Source organism: Pseudopodoces humilis, chromosome 1 (genome assembly GCF_049639895.1).
Source record: "Pseudopodoces humilis isolate 2021_Gansu_Grassland_sample_001 chromosome 1, ASM4963989v1, whole genome shotgun sequence".
NCBI lineage: Eukaryota > Metazoa > Chordata > Aves > Passeriformes > Paridae > Pseudopodoces > Pseudopodoces humilis.
The window spans coordinates 83745252-83765625 of NC_142200.1; the positions used below are offsets into that span (position 1 = coordinate 83745252).

General features: G+C 37.8%; 1 protein-coding gene across 1 annotated transcript in view; it reads left to right on the plus strand.

The window, feature by feature from the left end:
• GMDS (GDP-mannose 4,6-dehydratase) overlaps nt 1–20374 on the plus strand; it is a 409498-nt gene that overhangs the window by 53139 nt on the left and 335985 nt on the right. The window contains exons 2-4 of the mRNA XM_005526455.3: nt 9119–9163; nt 13049–13136; nt 16583–16692. Of these exons, the coding sequence (XP_005526512.1) occupies nt 9119–9163; nt 13049–13136; nt 16583–16692 (243 nt within the window). The remainder of the gene's footprint in view (nt 1–9118; nt 9164–13048; nt 13137–16582; nt 16693–20374) is intronic.

Here is a 20374-nt window from a genome sequence, read left to right on the forward strand (position 1 = left end):
TCCTAGGGTTCAAAGCCATTAAAATGAGCAGCAAAGAAACCTTGAGATTAGAGGAAATCACTATGAATACAGACAAAAATGATTAAAATGTGTCCCATGTACTCCATCTCTCTGCAGCCTGCAAAGACAGTTAAATTTAACTAGGGTCAAGTTTTGTGCGATAGTAAATGAAAGAAGCTTGTTTGTGTCAAGGTGTTTAAAATAATCTGTTTTCATGCTTCTTAAAAGCTTCTTCATGAAAGTTTTAAATAGTTTTTCTGTTTTCAGAGATCTGTGCAAAACTGCATAATTCATTGGAACAAGACTGATGTGGAAATACTTAAACTATTGTTTAAAGTATGGAAATGTTCAAAATATTCAGAGTTGCTTTACCTTGATCTTGCTCTGTCCTTACCTTAATTAGGAAGCTGTTAATGAAAACTGCCTTGCTGAAATAATTCTTTTGATAACTGCACTTGAACATGTTACAAAGAGTTTTTGCTAACTCAGTCTACAGGTGATTTTTTAATACTCTATGAATTGAAGGAATTTTGCTGGTGGTTTTGTGGTAGTTGTCTATTCCAAATCCTGCTCCTGACAGATAGGATAAGAAAATGTGATTGCCCAGTTTCCCTTTTCTAGTTCCCTTAGACAAGAACCTTGGCAATTAATGAAACTGGGTGGGTTTTTTCCCCCCTTTTGAAGCTGACAAGGGAAAACTGTGAAGTTGGGTCCACAAGGCATTGTATGGTATCTGTAAATATAAGGATGACCTTCTGCAACCTTCTCTGAAAAAACACTGCATCCTTTTGCTATCGCCCAGATAATCCTTATCCTGCTTGGCTTCTTGCCACCAGGAAGCTCAGTCCATGTGGCATCAGAGCCCTTGATTAGCAAGAGCAGCCACGTGAAACAGAAGTATTGGGTCTCATGTCTAATTTCAGTCAATTTATATGTCAATGTTTGGAACATGAGTGAAGTTATTACATAGTTAATCATCTTCACTACAAATTGTCCTTGCTTAGAGAGGAAAGTAGGCACTGTCTGAATAAATACATTTAATAATTCAATATTTATTAACTTAAGTCCATTCAATAATGTTTTACTACAGATTTAATGTTTATTTATAGTTGTAGTATACAACATATATTGTGTATTAAACAAAACTGCAAAAACAAAGTAAGTCCTAAACTGTAAAAAGCCCAAGACTTCAAAACCCAACAAAACCTTAGAAGCATATTTACTCTTGCTTAAAAATACCCAACAAATGTGACACTGCTCCTTGGCATAATAAAAAGATTTTGCAAAACATGGAATTCTGGCATGTGTTACCTTTGGAAAAAATTGTTCTTAAATCTTTGTAGACAGTGTGTCTTTGACTGCCCTAATTGTTTTTCTACATTTATTTTTTTGGTATGACAATAATGAACTAAAGTGTGGATTTATATGGTAAGGACTCAAAGTACATAACATACCCCTTTTGTGAGGAAGAAATGCGTGTGTATACAGTAAACTCTGGGGAACATCTCTTAGGAGCTCTCTTGCTAAATTTTTCCCCTGTTACTGTTTCTTCCATTTCTCCTGAACAAAAGGTATTAAAAATAGTTAAGCAAAGACAATAAATGAATATATAGCATTTTGGTCCAAATATTTTTACTTTTCACAAGAATCTAGCTTCTTGGGTTCTTTTGGTTCTTATTTTATCCCTTACTGCTGTAAAGAGAAATCTGAGCATCAGGACGTTGATGACCAAAATTAGGCTGTCTGGTCTCTTGGCCACTCTGAATCCACAACTCTGAAAAGTATTAGAGTCTGTCTTTTAAAGGCCTCTGTTGAAAATTGGGAAGTTTGGGAATCTTGAAATAAAAAGGTGGAAATTGCATAAATAAGCAGAGTTCCTGAAAAATTTTATTTATGCTTCAGAAGATGCCAGAACAGTAAAAACTGGGCTCAAACAATGCAGGCTGAGAGGCAATACCAAAGAGAGTTATGACCAGTTGTAAAGTAAGCTGTTTCCTCCTAGAACTTGAAATGTCCAGAAACAGAGTATTTACTCCTGTGATTTGCAGATTGTGTCACTGCAGGATCAGCACTTTTCTTCTACCCAAGCAAATATTGCAAGACTGAGAGCTGTTAAAGTTATAATAAACAAGCCTTCCTGACGGGATTTTTAAATTTCTCACTATGCAAACTTTTAAGAAAATAAGAGTTGGGTTACTGTGCACTGCTTCTCTCCTCCATCTGGAACATGATTTCTGGTTTTGTGTTTATCTGTAAATAAATCACATTTCAGACAAAATTATGATATCCATCTCTAAACCTGCATACACAAGAATGAATTAAAAAGCTTTTCCTGGTCTACTCTCATTTACGTCTCCTTTATTAGGCTTTGATGTTATGCAAACAAGATAGCAAGTGAGGTGTTTATTTTGTTTTGTCTCAAATAACCTTGCACTCTGTTAGGAAACATCTTGGGCTAAACCCAAAGTAACAAACTCAGGAGGTGAGCAGGAGTGGAAGAAAGCCTGCTTGAACCATCAGTCTGAGAGGCTGGTGCTACAATGGTGAAAGTGTTTAACCTCAGCAGCTGCATTAGGCTGCTGCAGAAAAGATGAAAAAAACAGAAAGAAAAAGACTGGCTATGTCTAGGAGTGAGATGAGTCCATTATTTCTGGTAGGATGTGTGTTGAGCTATGGTTCTAAGTTCAAGTGGCCTCCCCCAATTGCAGTGATAGCCATGTTGCTGCTGCTGTTACTGATTTTCCACTGTAGGATGCTAAAGGTGGCATGCCAAGATTTCATATTTTTCTTCCTGATGTCACTTCACAGAATTACTCATTTCCTTTAAACATAAAAGACAGAGAATTTCTTCTGAACCCAAAATTTTCGGGGCTTTATGGATTTTTACTGTGACAATTGTGAGTTTTGAAATTTTGATGTCAGTTACTCTTTTGGGGGCATAGCCTGCAGCTTAGTCCTGGGTTTCCTGGTTTCTTTGCCTTCTGCACTAGCTGTTGTATGTTTGGGTTTCCACTGAGTAGTGTTTGGGGTAAGTTTGCATTTGTTGCATATTGAGGGGTTTCCTCTTGAGTCAGTGTGAGTCACTTAATGGGGCTGTTGGCTTAGTGTGGGTACTCAAGGATAAGGCAGGTCCAAAAAGCTCATAGCTGCTGCTGAATGGAGATGCTCTTGCTATTTTGGAAAGGTGAAAGACCATCTGACACCAGTACCTTTCTGAAAGCAAGAGGAAATAGGGATGGGCAAATCAACAATCTTGTGGCTTTTAAAACTGTTACGAGTTTCCTGTTACACACTCTAGAAGCAGAAGTTTTAATTTTCATCTGGAGTGTTGCCCACATGATTTACATTTTCATGTTTATAGACACATTCTTCTAATCCCTATGCTTTTACTAGTGAGACAGAAAAGTATGGCTAGGTTTTTCTCAAATTCAGAGTTCCTAACTGCTTTGATTTATATTTGTGTACTAATATATTAGTATACAATACTAGACACTCATGTTTGAAGAAAAAACTTAGCTTTTATAAGCTTTAGAAGGCTCTCTACTGAGCCTATTCTTTTTAGTAATAGTTTTTTGTATATGTCTGAGAGCTAGCAGTTATTTTGAGTATCTTGATGTCTGGATATTTAGGGGCATGATTTTTAGGTTTTTTTCCAAAAAGCTATCAAGCATCTGACTGTCATCACTGGGAAATTTGTGATGTGCTTGGACATAACAGACTATGTGCCACAGATTCCTGCAATCAGGAAAAGAAAACTTATATACTCGGTTTGTTGGTAATTTGCTTTTCCCAAGCTGAGATTTTGGGGGAAGATTTGTGTGATAGATACAAGCTGTTTGATTATTGTAGAATATCATATGGGTTTAAACTAAAGGTTTTATGTATTTAAGTATCAATACTTAAGAAAACAAAACTTCACCATTTAGCTGACATACTGTTGTTAGCTGAAGTTAAGCTAAACTGTTTTGTAAGGAGCAAACTTGAATTACAGAGGTTTATTCTGTTCATGTCAGCCTTAGAGTAGTGCAAGGTTTGCTCTTTAAATGAGGGGTCTGTGCTGAGGTTCACAGTAGACTAGCTATAAATATTGATGATGTGAGTAATTTTTTAGATAAAGACAACTGGAGGAGGGAGAGGGAGAACGTCTTTTCTGTAACTGCAGTTGCAGCTCTTAACAAAACTTAATAGTTTACCAGTGGAATAGTGTGTGAGGTCAGATGGAGCTCAGACTAGGAAATAACACAGTGATTCATTTTTCCAAAGCAACTTTGCTTTTCTTTTGCCTTTAAGCAAAACTTAATTGGAAAAGAACAGAGTAATATAAGTAGAATGCTTTACTTGTTGCTAACTTTTTCTCCTGCTTAATTTTTTGTTGCACTGCACTTAATGAATTACAAAAATCCTCAATTAGGTGGACAACCTTTTAAAAGGAAGGTTACTTTTTTTTTTTCACATTTACTGCCTTTTGACTTTTTCTTTTGACAGCAGGAACAAAAGGACACTTGTTTTTATATTCTTACTTGGCCAGAATACAAATCAAAATAGCAAAATAACTACTGCATTTGGAGGGTGGCAGCTTTAATAAATCAGTTAAATACTTCAGAGTTCATAGTTCTTCCTGTTTTCAGTATGGGGAATATTTTATGAATGCTTTAATGCTTTACCTCGATTATCACCTTGAAGACTTGAGACAAAGTGTAGCACTGTTCATTTTATAGTATCTGCAAAAAATTATTGATTTCCTCTGTAAATCACTGGAAATTATTAGAATGCATTTTTCAACAAAAATAACTTTTCACTTTATTGTTCTCATGGATTTTTCATTTTTAAGGAAGACTGCTCTGGAGTGCCATGAACAAATGAATAGTTGTTACAGACTGCTATTAAAACCATTGGACATTGCTTTAGAGTGGTGTGTATCTCCTGCCCCAAAGGATCTGTCACCATACTCCAGTTCAGTAAGTCTCTGAAATAGCATCAGCTTTGAGCTGTGCAAAAGTTTAGAAGTTGATGAACCATCAATTTTCTGTGCAAGGCCACCAGTGGTACTGGTTCTGTAGATTTTTGATGAGATGGACTTCATTCCAACAAGGCTAAATGAAAATGGTGTCTGTGCACTGTTGCTGTTGTTGTTGCAGAAAGATGCTTTTAGGAAATAAAACCTGTATCCTATGGATGACTGTGCCATCTTTTTTCCATGCACTTTCCCCCAAACAGATTAATTGAACCTACCAAAATTTAACTTCAGCAGAGCACAATTATAATTTGTTGCTCAAAAGAAATTGAGAACTGACGAGAACGGCCTTGAAAATTGACATACCCCTTTCTAGTTTGAAATTCCACGAACTCACCTTTGTAGCTGTTCCTAAGGACATGGCACTAGCCTCAATCAGTTTTGAAATTTATAAATATAGGCATTGTTGATCTCTCCTGTGGTATGTGGAAAACCATTACACATTTTTTTTGAAGATGTAATGAATTCTGAATCCTTGATGTACTGTGGGGGGTTTCTTTGCAATTGTTTATTTTACTCCCCTGTAACTGAGAGCCCTTTCTCCTCAGTGGTACAATCATAATACACTTGCATCAGTTATGTTAGGTCTTTAATTCTTTCTCCCTCCTTCTGAAAAAGCACTTCATGTACTTCTCCTGGAACTCTAGGAGTAGTTATAAAAAAACTCTGTGCCTTCTCCTCTTGATCTTCTTCCCTTGATCTCTTTTCCCTTGTTTCTTCTCCAAGAGCTCTAGAAGGGTGTTGGAACTGGCCAAATAAAAGAGAGGATGAAGATGGCTTGCATGTCAGGGTGCTTTTTCCAGCCTTCCCTGGATGTGTCAGTACAAATCCCAAATGGAACTTGCCTGTGTAAAACAGTGCAAAATAAAGGAGATTGGATTGATAAACAAGCTATTGAGTTACACTTGTTTTCAGTTTTTCTGTATAAATTGTCCCATTATTTGCTCATGGATCAAGTCAAACTTGATACTGTTTTTGTTCTAGATTATTTTGCCAAAGCACTGTCTAACTCGTTCACCATGTTGGAAGTGTTTTTCTGTGATAGTGTGTCAAAGCTTATTGAAATTCCTGACATTGACTACTGTATTAAATATAAAATATTGCATCCTAAAGTTGTCTCATGCTAGTTTATGTGGCTGTTTTCTTTCGTCTGGGAATTTTACAGACATGTTGTAAGGCAGCTGCTGTTGGAAACCTGCTGCTGCATCTTGGAAGCCAGCTGAAGTATCATTCTTTGTATGAGCTTTCAAACTTGTATTTGGCTGAAGACAACAGAGAGATTCAAATCTGAGGTGCCAGAGTGTGCTGATGAGGAACTGTTTTAACTGAGGTGGCTTATTTAGTCAGTCTTGTTACACTGTTTTGATCGTTCAGGCTGGTGTGACGTATCCGTATGGAGCCAGGCCTCACTGGAATCCTACTTAAAGGCAGCTTGAAGGCAGTTTTCTTTCAAGACTGATTTGTCCACAGACAGAGACCTGCTTCTGTCTTGTGATATTTTGTTGATTTGTTGTAAACTGAATAGCATTGCTGGATACCTTACATGAGCAAAACTAAGCTCTCAAATGAAGTGTAATAGCACCTATATTATATAATAATTTAACACCTAGTTCCTTTAATATTCTTTTTCTGGTTCAGAGATTCCTGTATCTTGAAGACTTTGTAGTATAAATGCAAATCAATAGCTTTGGTAATGGAATTTATATGTCTAATACAGTCTCCTATGGCTAAAGGTTTCAATCACTTTACAAAGCTTACTTATTATTGTTTACTCCCTGACCTCATAAGGAGAAGATGGAAACTGTGCTGTCCTTAGCAGCTGCAAACTCTTTGAGGCTTTGATGGCTGTTGTGATTACCATTGCCACTGACAGGCTGCTGTACTGAAAAGAAAAGGAAGGGAAGCGTGAACCCTGGGGCCGTGTGTGATACGGTATCGCAGCGCAGGACAGCGCGGATCTGCACTGTGTGCGATTACAAGACAGTAAATCAGCTGCGCTGTGCCAGAGCCAGAAAGCAGGAGCTTTCACACTTGCTGCCTGTTTCCCACTCATTGTAAAGCCCTGCCCTATCACTTGATAGACCTGGAAAGGAAGCACAGAGGAAGCAAGTGCCACTGCTGGTTCAAAATGTTCCAGGGCGACTGGAAACTTTGAGCAATGGCCTGGGTGAGAAGAACAAGACCTTATTGACAGGGTTCAATCCTAGTTAAGTCTGTTTCCCATCAACTTCCTAAGTAATCACAGCCTTACTTTTTTCATCTCCTTTGCACTCTCTGGGTCTCCCACTTTCACTTCCTTTTTAAAAATTTTATTTATAATTTTATATTGTAGTGGACTGAGCAACCAAGGAGAACTAGGAAGTTTTCCCCTCTCTGCTAAATCCTAGAGGAATTGCCAATGAAAAAGATGACAAAAGCGCTCATGGTGGCTGTCATCTCCCCCTTTGTGCCCACGTTTCTCCAGATTTTCCATTGAATATTCTTTGAATTTCTCCTTTCAGTAAGGCCTTGTTCATATCGTTTGATCTACATATTCTTCCAGTGAAGCCATGGCACGTGTGGTTTGTTATTTTCCCAATTAACCAGTGTCATAGACTGCTATCACAGGGCTATAGCCCTGTGAAGATCTGTGGTACATGTGTACATGTAGTGGGAGAAAGATGGAAGCTGAAACTTTCTTGGTTTCTAGACTGTGGTTTCTAGGCCTTCTAGACTGTGTGAGACTTTATTACACATTTTTACTATGAATTAATTCCTTTTCTAATGCTGCTCTTTTAAACATAGAGCAATGTGCTCCTTGTGCACTGTACTGTGCCATTTTGCATAAACCTAACCATAGGATTTTGCCATCAGTGCAGTAAGCAATTTCTTTTGGCAGTCTTGCTCCTGTAGGGCCTCCTAGAACATCTAAAATTTCTTAGTTTAGTATGTTATGCTTCTTAGGCTCTCTATGAGCCAAAAAAAAAAAATTTAAAAAAATCACTTAATGAGGTAAAAAGTTTTTTCTCTGGAGCAACATGCTTTTAAGGAATGTTCAGAGACGTCTGTTTAGTTTTGTCCTTAAATGTCTCTGGCCATGATTATGACAGAGCAGATCCGTGTAACAGAGTTTAAACCTGTAAGCATAGGTTGAATCTCATTGTTTTTATGGTCTTTTTGTAGCAAGTCATTTTGGTCTGCTGGAATTCATTCATATATTCAGGGAACAAAACTAGAAGTCAGTGAAAACTGCAGACTTTGAGTATGGGTAATCAATGAATTGGTTAGTGAGAACCTTTTCGGAGGGGTAAACTTCACTGAGTTTATGATGGTGTGTACACATTTATAAAGGTGATATGACTTACTGTTTTGGTAATCCTGGCAATAGTGATGCCAGGAGAATCCTCTTGTTTCAGGAAAACATGTGCTAGCACATATTTTAAAGTATTTGCTTTCGAGGAGCTTAATAATTTAAGTTTGACAAGGATTTCAAAGGTGAAAAAATAAAAGAAAAATCTGACATTAAATTACCCGAATTCCCAACCTTCAGTGATATATATTTAAACTCTGAAAATGGCTTTTATTGTGTAGTTTAAATATAAGGTGTGTTAGGCATGTTTTTGAGAACTTGGTAGATCAGGCAAGGCAGAATTATTGCTGCCTTCAGAAGCCTTGTAGAAGGAACACCTGGGCAAGGGAGATGCCAGGGTGACAACGTGCTACAGAGGCACATTGGTTTGCAGAGAATGCCAAGCTTGTGCTAATTTTTTTTTTTTTACATGTTTTTCCTTCCCTATCTCCAAAATAGTTCAAATTCAGTGACCGTGGTTAGGATATTTTGGAAAGATAGTCCCCAGGCACTTTATAATGGAACTTGGGAAGAGATTCAAGAGATGGGAGTTCGTAAGCAAGTCATCTCAAAATATACTGCTTCATAGTCTAAAATTAACTAAAGAGAGCCTGTAGTATTTTTAGGTTGGTGTATGAACCTGGAGAAATCAAAGTATAAGCTTGTTCTACTCACTAAAATTTTTTTTCTTCCCTCTTTTGAGATCTTAAGCAGTCCAAATCTCTCAGGCCTATTCAATGTATTTCTAACATTTTCCTATATCTTACTCTTCCCAGGATGGATCGTACTTGGCTGAGTTCCTGTTGGAAAAAGGCTATGAGGTGAGTGACTCGGTGACTGGCTGCAGGCTGATGGAGTCATTTGGATGCTGCAGCTCCAGCCCGCTTCCTCTGCTTCTGTCCTTCTCTGTGTATGTTTTCCACTCCAGTCCAAGATAACAAATCAAAACTCCAGAGAGGAATGTGCAACATGGCCTGTAATCATGCCAGGTTATTGTACTATTTATCATCTAATGTCCACTGGTGGATTCCCTCTTCTCCTCGGGGTATAGCTGCTTTGCATGTTTCCCGCCAGCTCAGATAAGCAGTGACCTGTGTGAGCCAAAACTGTAAGGAATTAGGGAATAATTTACGATGAAATGTATCACATAAAGGAATAAGAATCTGTTGTTTGTTCTCTTTCCCCACCTCTCTCTCCACAGTAAAAGCCCTTTTATTTTGGCAGTTATGTTTCAGCAATGAAAACCTTGCATTTTCACTTTCTCTGTTCAAAAAGGAAAAAACAAACCTAAAACAAAACCCAAACAACAAACCCCAAACAAGGTGTGTACTTTGGTACAGTTACTTTCTACCTTTTCTCTTGGATTGATTAATTATTGCTTAGCACGTGGTTTTCACTTACTTCTTCCTTGAAATAAAGGGAGTCTGATTCCTGCTTGCTGCATAATTTTCCCTGGCAAAAATCACATTTCTTGTGGTCCAGCAAAGCAATAATCACAGTGTTGCCATTGTTAGGGTATGATTTGAGGGGATTGAACTGATGTGGGCATAAATGTAAGAATATTTGTCTTCTTGGTCATGCAAGATGCTTCTAAAATGTATGATAATGGAAGAAAAGGGGGTGGTCAAAACAATTGCCCCACAATTTAGTATTTTTCTGGGGTTTAGTGAAAGTTAGTGCTTGTTTTAATATTGAGTTTTATTACTTCTGTTGTAATACTGCTTCATAGCTTAGTGAGGAGTCTCTTCTCAGCCAGCCTGTGCTTCTCATACTTTTGTACCATGTTAATCTTGCCTTGCTTATTCCATCCTTTTTTTTGCTTTATTGTTTAATTTGTTTATTGAAGTTGGTTTTTCAGTGTTGTAAATTGATTATTTTTTACTATTTCTCCATTCCGTTTGGGGACGAGAGATATTATTGTGGTTGCTTTTGCTGCTTTGAAGGCAAAAGTACATATTCTCCCATAGTCCACAACAAAGCTGGGAGCCGACAACAGCCAATGAAACATAACCCTTTCAACAATACAAAGGTTACTATAGTTGGGTAGAGTTTTTTCCTTCTGTTCTTCAGTTCTCCATCAATTTCTTGGAATGCTTCCCCGTGTTCCCATTTTTTTTTTAAAAAAAACTTCAATGTGTTTGAAGATCTGGCTCGGTTGAGAAAAATCCACTGATACATTCTTGACTAGATTAACCAGTCTGCACACATTTTGGCCTGTCACAGAGTTTGTGTTTCACTTGTCCCACACAGACAAAGGTACCTTTCATCAGTTTTCTTACGGTAATATTGCTGTCATGGATTAAGCATTCAGCAGGTTTTCTTGCTCTTATGTGTGCATACCAGAATAAGGAGTGGGAGAAAAAGAAAAAAAAAAAAGCAAAAAAAAAAAAAAAAAGCAGAAGGGCTCACATGTTTTTTTGCTATCACTGGATGTAACAGGCTCTCTGGATTTGCCTGTTTACTGAAGCTTTTGAAGTCCTGGAATGGTTGCATTTAGCACATCTCGTTGGTCAAAAGTTTGTACCACAGTCATGAGCAGACACAAAGTTCTTGCAAGCCCAATCTTTCATCAGGCTTTTTAGATGGCAAGATTTGACTTATTGGTCAACCATTCAGATGAACATGAATTCCAGCATGACTTAATTCAGAGATAGATAACTGTGTGCTCAAGAAGTCTCTCATGAGAATTTTAAGCCAAAATTTTGCTAGAAGAATCACAGAATAATTTAGGTTTGAAATGACCTCCAAGATCATCCAGTACAATTGTTTACCCAACACTGCCAAGTCTACCACTGAACTGTCTTCCTAAATGCCAGATCTACTTGTCTCCTAAATACCTACAGGGCTGGTGACTCAAACACTTCTCTGGGCAGCCTGTTTCAGTTCTTTGAAACTGTTTCTTTGTTTCTGACGACCCTTTCCATGAATAATTTTTTTCCTAATATTTAATCTAAACCTCCTCTGTTGTTGAGCACCTCAGTTAGTTTCCTTCAGAATAATCAGTTACATTAAAACTGCAAAGTCAGATATTTTACTCAGCAAAGTAATAGTTTGTTTGAGTACTTAAAATATTTTCAGCATCATTTGTAAAAGTGAAGTTATTGTGAAAGTGAAGTTGTTATGAAAGTGTCTTTTTTTGGAAGTGTTTCTCTGTAAACTTGATGGCCCTATAAATTATCCACACAATCTGTAAAGAATTATTTTTATAGATATTTTAATTACAAGTTTTTTTATACTGTATCTTCAAAAATCCATTATTTGATGGAAATTTCTTTTGGAGGGCACATTTCTCAGTGCCTCATTGATCCTGAAAGTGCAAATGTTTTATGCAGTTGTGGAAAGTTTAGTTTGAATTGTAGAATGTGGTATGTTGTGAGCAATGTGACAGGACACACAAGAGATTTCTGCAAGGAAATTGGCATCATAAATTTGACCTGTAAGTTGTAAAGATGAAGTTATTGAGCTCTTCTAAATCTTGCCACCAAAATGTCATTCTTAAATCAGCAAACTGGTCTCAATCTTCAGTTGTGTGCACTTTATGTGGCTGAATTTTTGACTTAAGATGAAATGAAAGACATTTTTTTTTGTCAATTACCATAGTTTGTGTTATGTGTAAAACAAAAATCCTCAAACTAAACCAAAACACTACCTGTTCCTGCTTCTATATTCTTGCAAGTTAACATCAAGTGGGAGAGTGAAGGGATGGCCTCAAGAAACCAAGCCTAGGATGCATCAACGTACAAGGGGTCACTTTCAGAAATAAAAGCCAGGGAGAGGTGGAGGACAGTCAGATGATTAAGCTTGATTTCATTTGTGCAAGCACAACTTCTGTAGCTGGTAATCAAAGCTAACTCAAATTCTGGCAGCAGACATCATGGGGCTATCTTACAGGACAGGAGGAAACAGAGTCAATGTTTGAAAAAATTCTGTAATGTTTTAGGCACAGACAGTCTTTTCTTTAATGTTAGTCACAACCAGTTTAGCTTTTTTTCACCAGTTTATTTATTGTGGCAGGTTAAAGGAAATTCCCAACCTGGGTTTCAGCCTTAGGCTTGTCTCTGTCTCTTGTAACCCACTGGAGAACAGTGACTCATGAGGTCTACAAAACAGCACTGACTGTTCTGGCTGTTCTTCCAGCACCCCAGAAAGTGAATGACAGCTCATTTTAAAAATACATTTGGGCCTTGCCTTGTCTCCCTTCTTTCCCCTTGTCTCCCTTCTTTCTCCCTTTCTCTTCTCTCTGCCCACTCTGTCCTTTCCACAGCCCCTGTTGCTGCTGCTTTTCCTATGTCTGTCTCTGCCTCCAGAAAGACTTCTCTGCAATCAAGGAGTAGTGGTTTTCTTGGCATTCACACATTGCTTCTCCAACTCCAGTAAAGTTGTGAAGCCTCACTCACTAGGAGATGGTGCTCTGGGGCAATTCAGTGTTTTTTCTGTACTGGGTGTGATGTTTGGGCTGCTAGTGGTGTCAACAAGGGAGAAGGGAAAACCACTCAATGGTGCTAAAGTAAATATGACAGCACCTGACCTCATCTCCCAGTATCATGTTTGTGAATGGATAACTGTCCTTCTTTAGGAAGAGGGATGAGCTCTGATTACCTGATGAAAGGGTTAAGACCCATGTACATGAGGATTTTGAGTGATGGTAATGAACACTTTCCTCTTAATGTTTACCACTTTTCTATTTTTCCTTGTACAATCCCCAGGTGCATGGCATCGTTCGTCGGTCCAGTTCTTTTAATACAGGCCGGATTGAACATCTCTATAAGAACCCACAGGCTCACACTGAAGGAAGTAAGACTTGGCTTTTATATTTAAGGTGGTATATATTATATTTAGTCTGGGCTGTGCGTTTGGTGGAGAAAGGTCCTTGGGAATTGAATTTCCTTCTGCTAGTGTTAGCTAGCTGCTCTATCTCAGAAAGAAAAATGACCATTTTTCTCTGAAGAAGATGTGGCATGAAATATCAGTACACTTGTGTGTGTGAGTTTTTAAAGTGAGAAAATGTGAGAGGGACCCAGGAAAGCACTTTATGTTGTGTAGAAATGCTGCCACAATTCAGAAATAGCTGGGCAGTTAGAAATTGGCTGGGGCTGGAAAATGCTATGTGAGGTTAAAAATATTGAGATTTCAAAGTAATTAAACGTGGGGTTTTTGAGGTAGTTATCTTGTGTTTCCTCATGAGCACCATGATGTCTGATGGAGGTGAAGGTTTGGAAACAGCCTGTATGAGAGCATGAATAAGACATGATCAGTTCTTATTGATAACAAGAAGAATGGATCTTTGGACCCTCTGAATTCCAGCACCCAAGGAAGGGAAGACCTGCTTTACCTGAAGGAAAGGCATTGCTCTTGGAAATTTGCTGACAATTTACTGTATTCTCTGTTACCAATGATAATCTGGGAAGTTGAAATTATTACCTGTATTGTACACATGGCAAAAAAATTGTTTATTTTATCCTAAAGGAAGTTAACTCGTCTCTTAATGAGAAACAGTACAAATGTTGGATAGCTCCAGTTCAGCAGAAGGATTGAGCACTTTAACAAACACACAGTTCTCCATGCTGTGTCTATATTGTAGAGTTGTGCAAGCTGTCCTAAATAGTTCAGTTTAAAGCATTGTTAACAAGTATCTCCATGGTGTAAAAAATCATGTCTTTGAAGTCTGCTTCACACCATGGTTAAACAGAGCCTAATTTTATCAAGTTTAATATATAATGCAATTTATAGATTTCCTTTGGTCTTTTTTTTTAATTTTTGTTTAAAAAATGTTTAATTTATGACATGGTATTGCTCTGATTAGTTGCTATTTACTGTACAGTGCTCATTAACATATCTGATTAGGAGAGGGGTAGAATTGAACAAAATACCTTTATGAAGAATACTGAAACCTGTTTTTCTGTCAAGAACAATGTAAGAACTGTTTCCCATGACTTGCATTCTTGGCTCACAAGGTAGAATGAAGAAAATTAAATCAAACAGGAACCTGTGCATTGTGAGGACCATCTTGTGGTTATGAAAAGTGATTTCAGAAGACAATGTAGATCACAATAAATATATATACAAACATTTAAGGAAAGGAATGGAAGGAAGAAAAGAGAAAGCAGACGTTAATTTTTTTTCCCCACTTCTTATCTCATTTTCCTTTAACTGAAGAATGTAGCCATATGAATGGGAGGAGAAGGAATTGGACTTGGAATCTCAGGAAAGGCTACTCCATGGAAACTGTTTGAAAACAATGGGTTTCCAGGCAGTACTGGAGGAAGCAAAGAAGCAAAAGTGATTGATGTGAGCAAACCCTAATTTTATCTTTGCCATGTGTGTTTTTCCCATGAGGAATCAATTGCATGCTGCAAGATGGTGTTCTCCATAGACAGTGAACCTCTCTGTGTGAAAAAAGTAGGGAGCACAGGAAGGAAGACAAGGTGTATCCTAGAGCAAGCCCTCCAGCTGTTGCTTGCTAAGGAGGTTTTTAGATTGAATATTACTAAAGCTCAAAGGTTCTGGCATTTGATATGTATTTATGAATCTGTGCACCAAATAAACCCCATTTCTGGTAAGTCTTTCTGCTTAGCCTTTTCACTCTTGGAAGGCCATCTTTTTCATGGGTCAGGTGGGAACACAGCTTCATTCCTTGCTCTCCTTCAGAACGGCCATTTGGACCAGAAGCTTTGAAGACTTGATGTTGAATCGAAATAAGCACACTCCTTGAGAGCATTAAATGGATGGTAATAGTGGGCTGGTGTCCCTGTTTCCTGGGTCAGTGCAGCTGGCAGGCCACCTTTCCTGGGAAGCTCTGAAACTGCTCTCTGGCCTGGGAGTCGTGGCAGGACTGCATGTCTTTGCTGTAGGAAGAGTAACACAGGCTCTGGCATCTCTTTCCAGCCTAGCATTTCCTAGCATAGCCACAGCTTCAGCTGGGTCTGAAGTCTCTTCAGAATGTCCTTTTCAACTGATGTGGATGTAAAAACAAATTTCAAGGATATATCACGTATTACTTTAGCAACCTGAAGAGCCTCATGCACATGTTTTATGGCAATGTACAGGGCTGAACATCTGAGAACCATATGATCTGTTCATTTCCTTGCTGTTTCATACTGTTAAAAAAATGAAAATAAAAAAAGAAAAATCTAAACCCGCATAACTAATACCTTAGTTCACATATCTCAACAGCAGTTAAAAAAATGTATTGTGGTTTCACATAAGACTGGTATTTAAGGCCAAAAATATTAAGGTCATAAACATCAAATGAAAATCTATATAAATATGACAAGTAAACATAAACAGCTAATTCATCAATAGTTATAACTTCTTTTTGCAAAGATCTGTAAATAGCAGTGTGGTTGTTTCGTTTTTCAATTTTATTTTAAATAAGAGCAAAAAGGAGATCTGTTATGTGAATTTCACTTTTGCAGTATCTTCTTGACAGGTCAGGGTCTGAAAACAAGGACAACTTGATAAACCATTTCAACTTCTCTTTAAATTTTGACAGGAGCTGGTTTCATTCTCTTACCCACTTTTTTATACACAAATTAGAAAGAAATTGAAGTCTGGAAAAGATAAATAATATCTGTATCTAACAAATTTTGAGATTTTGATGCATAGTATCACAAACCATGTTTCACTGACAGTTAAACTGTTTTCTTCAATTCCCTTCCAGTGTGCATCTGCATTTTTTAAATGGAAAAACAAAAGTAACAAATGCAGAAGGTTGTACTGTAATGTTATCTAAATGTTCATCTAGTAGATACCTTACACATTTTTGTTGTGTTGTGAAGTTACAGTGAGAAACTAAAACATGTGCAGCATTTTGTGAAGGAGAAGAAAGCCATTGATGTATGCTTCAGAAGTTATTAAAGCATTTTTGAGTGAAAGATTTGAACCCCAAACTGAAAAATGCCCCATTTTTGTGACTAGAATTCTGTATCTGACATTGAACTTATTTATACAACCTGGGAAAATGAAGTGTAAGCTACTAAACAAATGATATAAATGTTGCTAGATAAATAAGATTATTGAAAAAAGGATCTGAAATGCCATTCATTATTCCTATGGGGAAATGTATTTTGTGGTTAAAGCAGGGGAGAAATAAAACCAAGCAAAACCAAGTTAACTGGTAATCTCTTGACTTTTTCCGATAAATATTTGCTCAGACCTTGACCTGACATAGGATATGGACCAAGAATGCAATATTGTTCCGAGATTAAAGTGTATTAACTCTGTGTTCTTAAACTCTGAAGACATGAAGCTGCACTATGGGGATCTCACAGACAGCACCTGCCTGGTGAAGATCATTAATGAAGTCAAACCCTCTGAGATTTACAACCTGGGAGCTCAGAGCCATGTCAAGGTGAGTAAACATCTCTAGCACTGAGAATTATGAATGTGTTGGTGGTGTTGGTGTCTGTATATTACCTTTATTATTTTAGACCACAGCATTTATAGCCATTTCAACAACTGTTAATTTCATTGGGTAAACACTGACTTCAGTTGAGACAGTCACAGTTTCTGTGGTGCTAAATTACTGCATGAGTTAGCTATTCAATATGTATTAAGATGTCAGAAGAAGAGAGGTTAAATTGTTATTGTCAACAAAATCTACGTGTTTAAAATTCTGGTTATTCTGCCTTGTAAAACAACTTTTGCTGTAGACTTTGCTGCTGATCAGTCCAGAAATTATGCAGTGTTCTTAGGCCAAGCAGTACTTAAAACAACATTATTTGGTTTGTTTAAAATCAATACATATATCGGAATTCATCACTTCTATAAAGGCTTCTCCTATACCAGTTTTCATGCAGGTGATATTCTTTGAAATATTGACCTACAAACAGAGAAAACAGCTTTGTTACTACCTGCAGTATTACAACGCTTTTGGGGTTCTGGTGACAAAAAATCAGGTTAGAGAAACTGGATTAAAAAGGGGTCATTAAAAACTAGTAAGTTGACCCTAGCAAGTACTGCTGCATCAAAAGGATGGAAAATTAATAGTAGAGGCAATAACTTTGTGGTTTACATTTATTAATCTACACTGCTGTAAAAGCTCAGTTTACTAACAGATGACCACTGTTCACTTGCAAAATCCTCAATTATACTTCATGATTACAAACTGAAGCTGATGTCCAGGTAGAAAATTGTCATTAAAATAAATTTTGTGCCAGTCATATGTCCTGTTCTTATTGTGTGCAATGTATAAGCATTCTAAAACTATAATATTCCATGGCTTCTCTTGAGGTGAGAAGTGAAGGAGTATCTAAGCCTCCTGAAAATCAGTTTGACTTTGGTTTTCTAAGTAAACCTTCCCACAAAAAGTTGTGTGTTGTTCCTATCACTGTAAGTCTTGAAATGCAGCAAGAGGAAATCACACTGAAAGACTGCAGTTATTGACAGCACACACAGCAGAATACAGACATGAAATGAGAATTATTCTGCTTTTAATTTGCTTGCATGATTGAATTAACTGTGTTAACATGGGTCTGGTTTATTAGCTCACAGAACTGTAACAACAGGGTTATATGAATCCAGGGACAGCAGATGGTCCAGAAGATAAATGAACTGCTCCTTTTCAGGGTGAAATCTGAGCCAGCAAACTATGCTGGGTATTTGCAGTCCACAGCTAGGTGTCCCAGTATCCCTTTTCTTGAACTGATTCACTATATAGCAATGTCTGTGGGAATAACCTGTTCCACTTAATTTGAGACTAAAATGTACATGGTACTAGTACCATGCTAACATCACCTATCTCTGCATCTTGGTCACAGCTCTGGGAGGGCATGAAGGGTTATAGTGATGCTCATGCTGCTGCTGTAGATTTTTGGATGATTCTGCCATGGATTATGGGAAGGATTATTCCTCAAATGTCTCATTGCATGATTAGCTCAGTTGGTTAGAGCATGGGGCTAATAATGCCAAGGTTGTGGGTTTGATTCCTGTATGGACCATTCCCTTTAGAGTTGGACTTGATGATCCTCCTAGTTGCTTTCCAGCTCAGACTACTCTGTGATTCTGAGCCGATGCAGATGTGGTGCTGAGTCTTGGCTTTTAGAAATCTAATATCCTGGAGGACAATGAAAATGGCTCTATTAGAAGCTGACCTGGATGTATCAGGCTGATACTTAGTATGTTAGCAGTCCTATGGGAAGTCTAGAACTTCTTCAAGGTGAGCTTGCTTCCTAGCATCTCTAGCAGTACTTCTGTTGTTGCAGCTGAGGAGAGAAGGTAAGCACCCCGAGTCTGTTGACTGAGGTGGCTGGGAAATTTGACTATGCTATTGGACTTAAAAAACAGTCCAACAGTGTTTAGCATTTTAAAACAATCTGCAGTGTTGAAAGAGGGAGTAGAACTTGGCTATCTGTTCAGGTGAATGTCTTCACCAGAGACCTAAACAGCTGTCAGCATTAGACTGTGTTTATATAAATTTATTTGGTTTGCTTGTGTGCATCATGTTTGGGGAAGGAGGGAAAAGATCTTCTAATCTTAGCTTGCTTCACATTCTGGTCACTTTGAACTGGTGACGTCTTCAGGATTTTTTTGGTGGTGTTTGTATTGGCTTGTGTTTATGCAGAATAAAGTTTTCTATCACTCTCACTTCCAGTTAGTTTATGTGAGCCATGCTGAAATGAAGGAAAATAAAATCATAGGAAGTTGGTCTGGTTTCCTGTAGGAAACCAATGAAGATGAAATTGGTTCTTGGAATGAACCCACAGTAGTCTGGGAAATACTGTCAGAGAGGACGTTTTTCTGAATCATAAATAGTGAGGACTGTGACTCATAAAGTAGGTCACTGGGAGGCTGATCTGATCATGTACATGGGAGAAAGTGAGAAAAGACTGAAACTTGTTCCTTATTAAAAACAGTAAACTTAACAGAATGATGTCATCAGTAGGAACAAATTATCCAGTGTGCATTCCTGCCTGTTTTGGTGAGAAATAGGGATTAGCTCTCTGCACTGTGGCTTCACCATGAGATGTTCAGAAAACAGTAGCACATTCACTTCATGGCTAAATTAACAGTTTGGTCTGATTTTCTCTATCCAGTCTTTTTATGTCCTTTTGCTTTGAACTGTAGTTCTCTGTGAATCTGGTGAACTGACCATGTTTTGTTTTTCATTTAATTTGGTTTTATGGGAGTTTACAGTATATTGATTCTAAATAATTATCTATTATTGTGTATAGTAGCATGCAAATGGCTTAATCCAAATTCTGTTATCTGTCACTCTATATTCATATCTTTCTGTTGAATGTCTTCAAAATCTATTATACAAATGTAGGTTGCCTAAAATGATGTAAATGTCTCATTTTGCAGTTTTTCAGAGGAGGCACACACATAGCTATAAAGTTGTAACTATTTTTTCTTGAAGGACAGATGATCACATCAGTGTTTGACTGCACTGTAAAGTTTTGTTTTCTTTGAGTTGTACTGAACTAGTGAAGCTGGCAAGTATTTTTTGACAAATTTCTGAATCCAAAAGGCAGTGTAACCTCAGTAAAAGCTATCTTGCTTTCAGCAGTTGAAACTTTTTCAGTGTATCTGAGCAGCTAAGCTTGCTTCATGGCTTGCTGTCCTAGTAGAATTAAGTAGCCTGGTCCAATTTAGCTGCAGTGCATAGGTCCTCAGAGCCAAGGAAGGAAAATCCCAACTTGCGCAAAAGCCTGTGTTTACCCATGTCTCTTACTGCACTCCGAATCCACAGTTGGATCTGGTTGGTGGGAAACTGGGATATCTACAGAGAGAGGAAACTTGAAGTAAAAAAGCAAAAGTTTACATCACAATTTCAACAGAGTTGCAGAATGGTTGAAGGTCAGAAGGGACCTCTGTAGACCAACCCCATTACTCAAAGTGGAGTTCTCTAGAGTGAGTTACCAAGAACTTCTTCCAGCCAAGTGCTAAGTAGGATGGGACCCCAAAACCTCCCTGAGCAGCCTGTTTCCTCACCTGTGCAGTTCCTTCACTCTTACAGTAAAAAACCAACACACACCACCACAAACTTTCATATTTTTAAATGGCACATTTCCTGTGTTTCAATTTCTGACCAC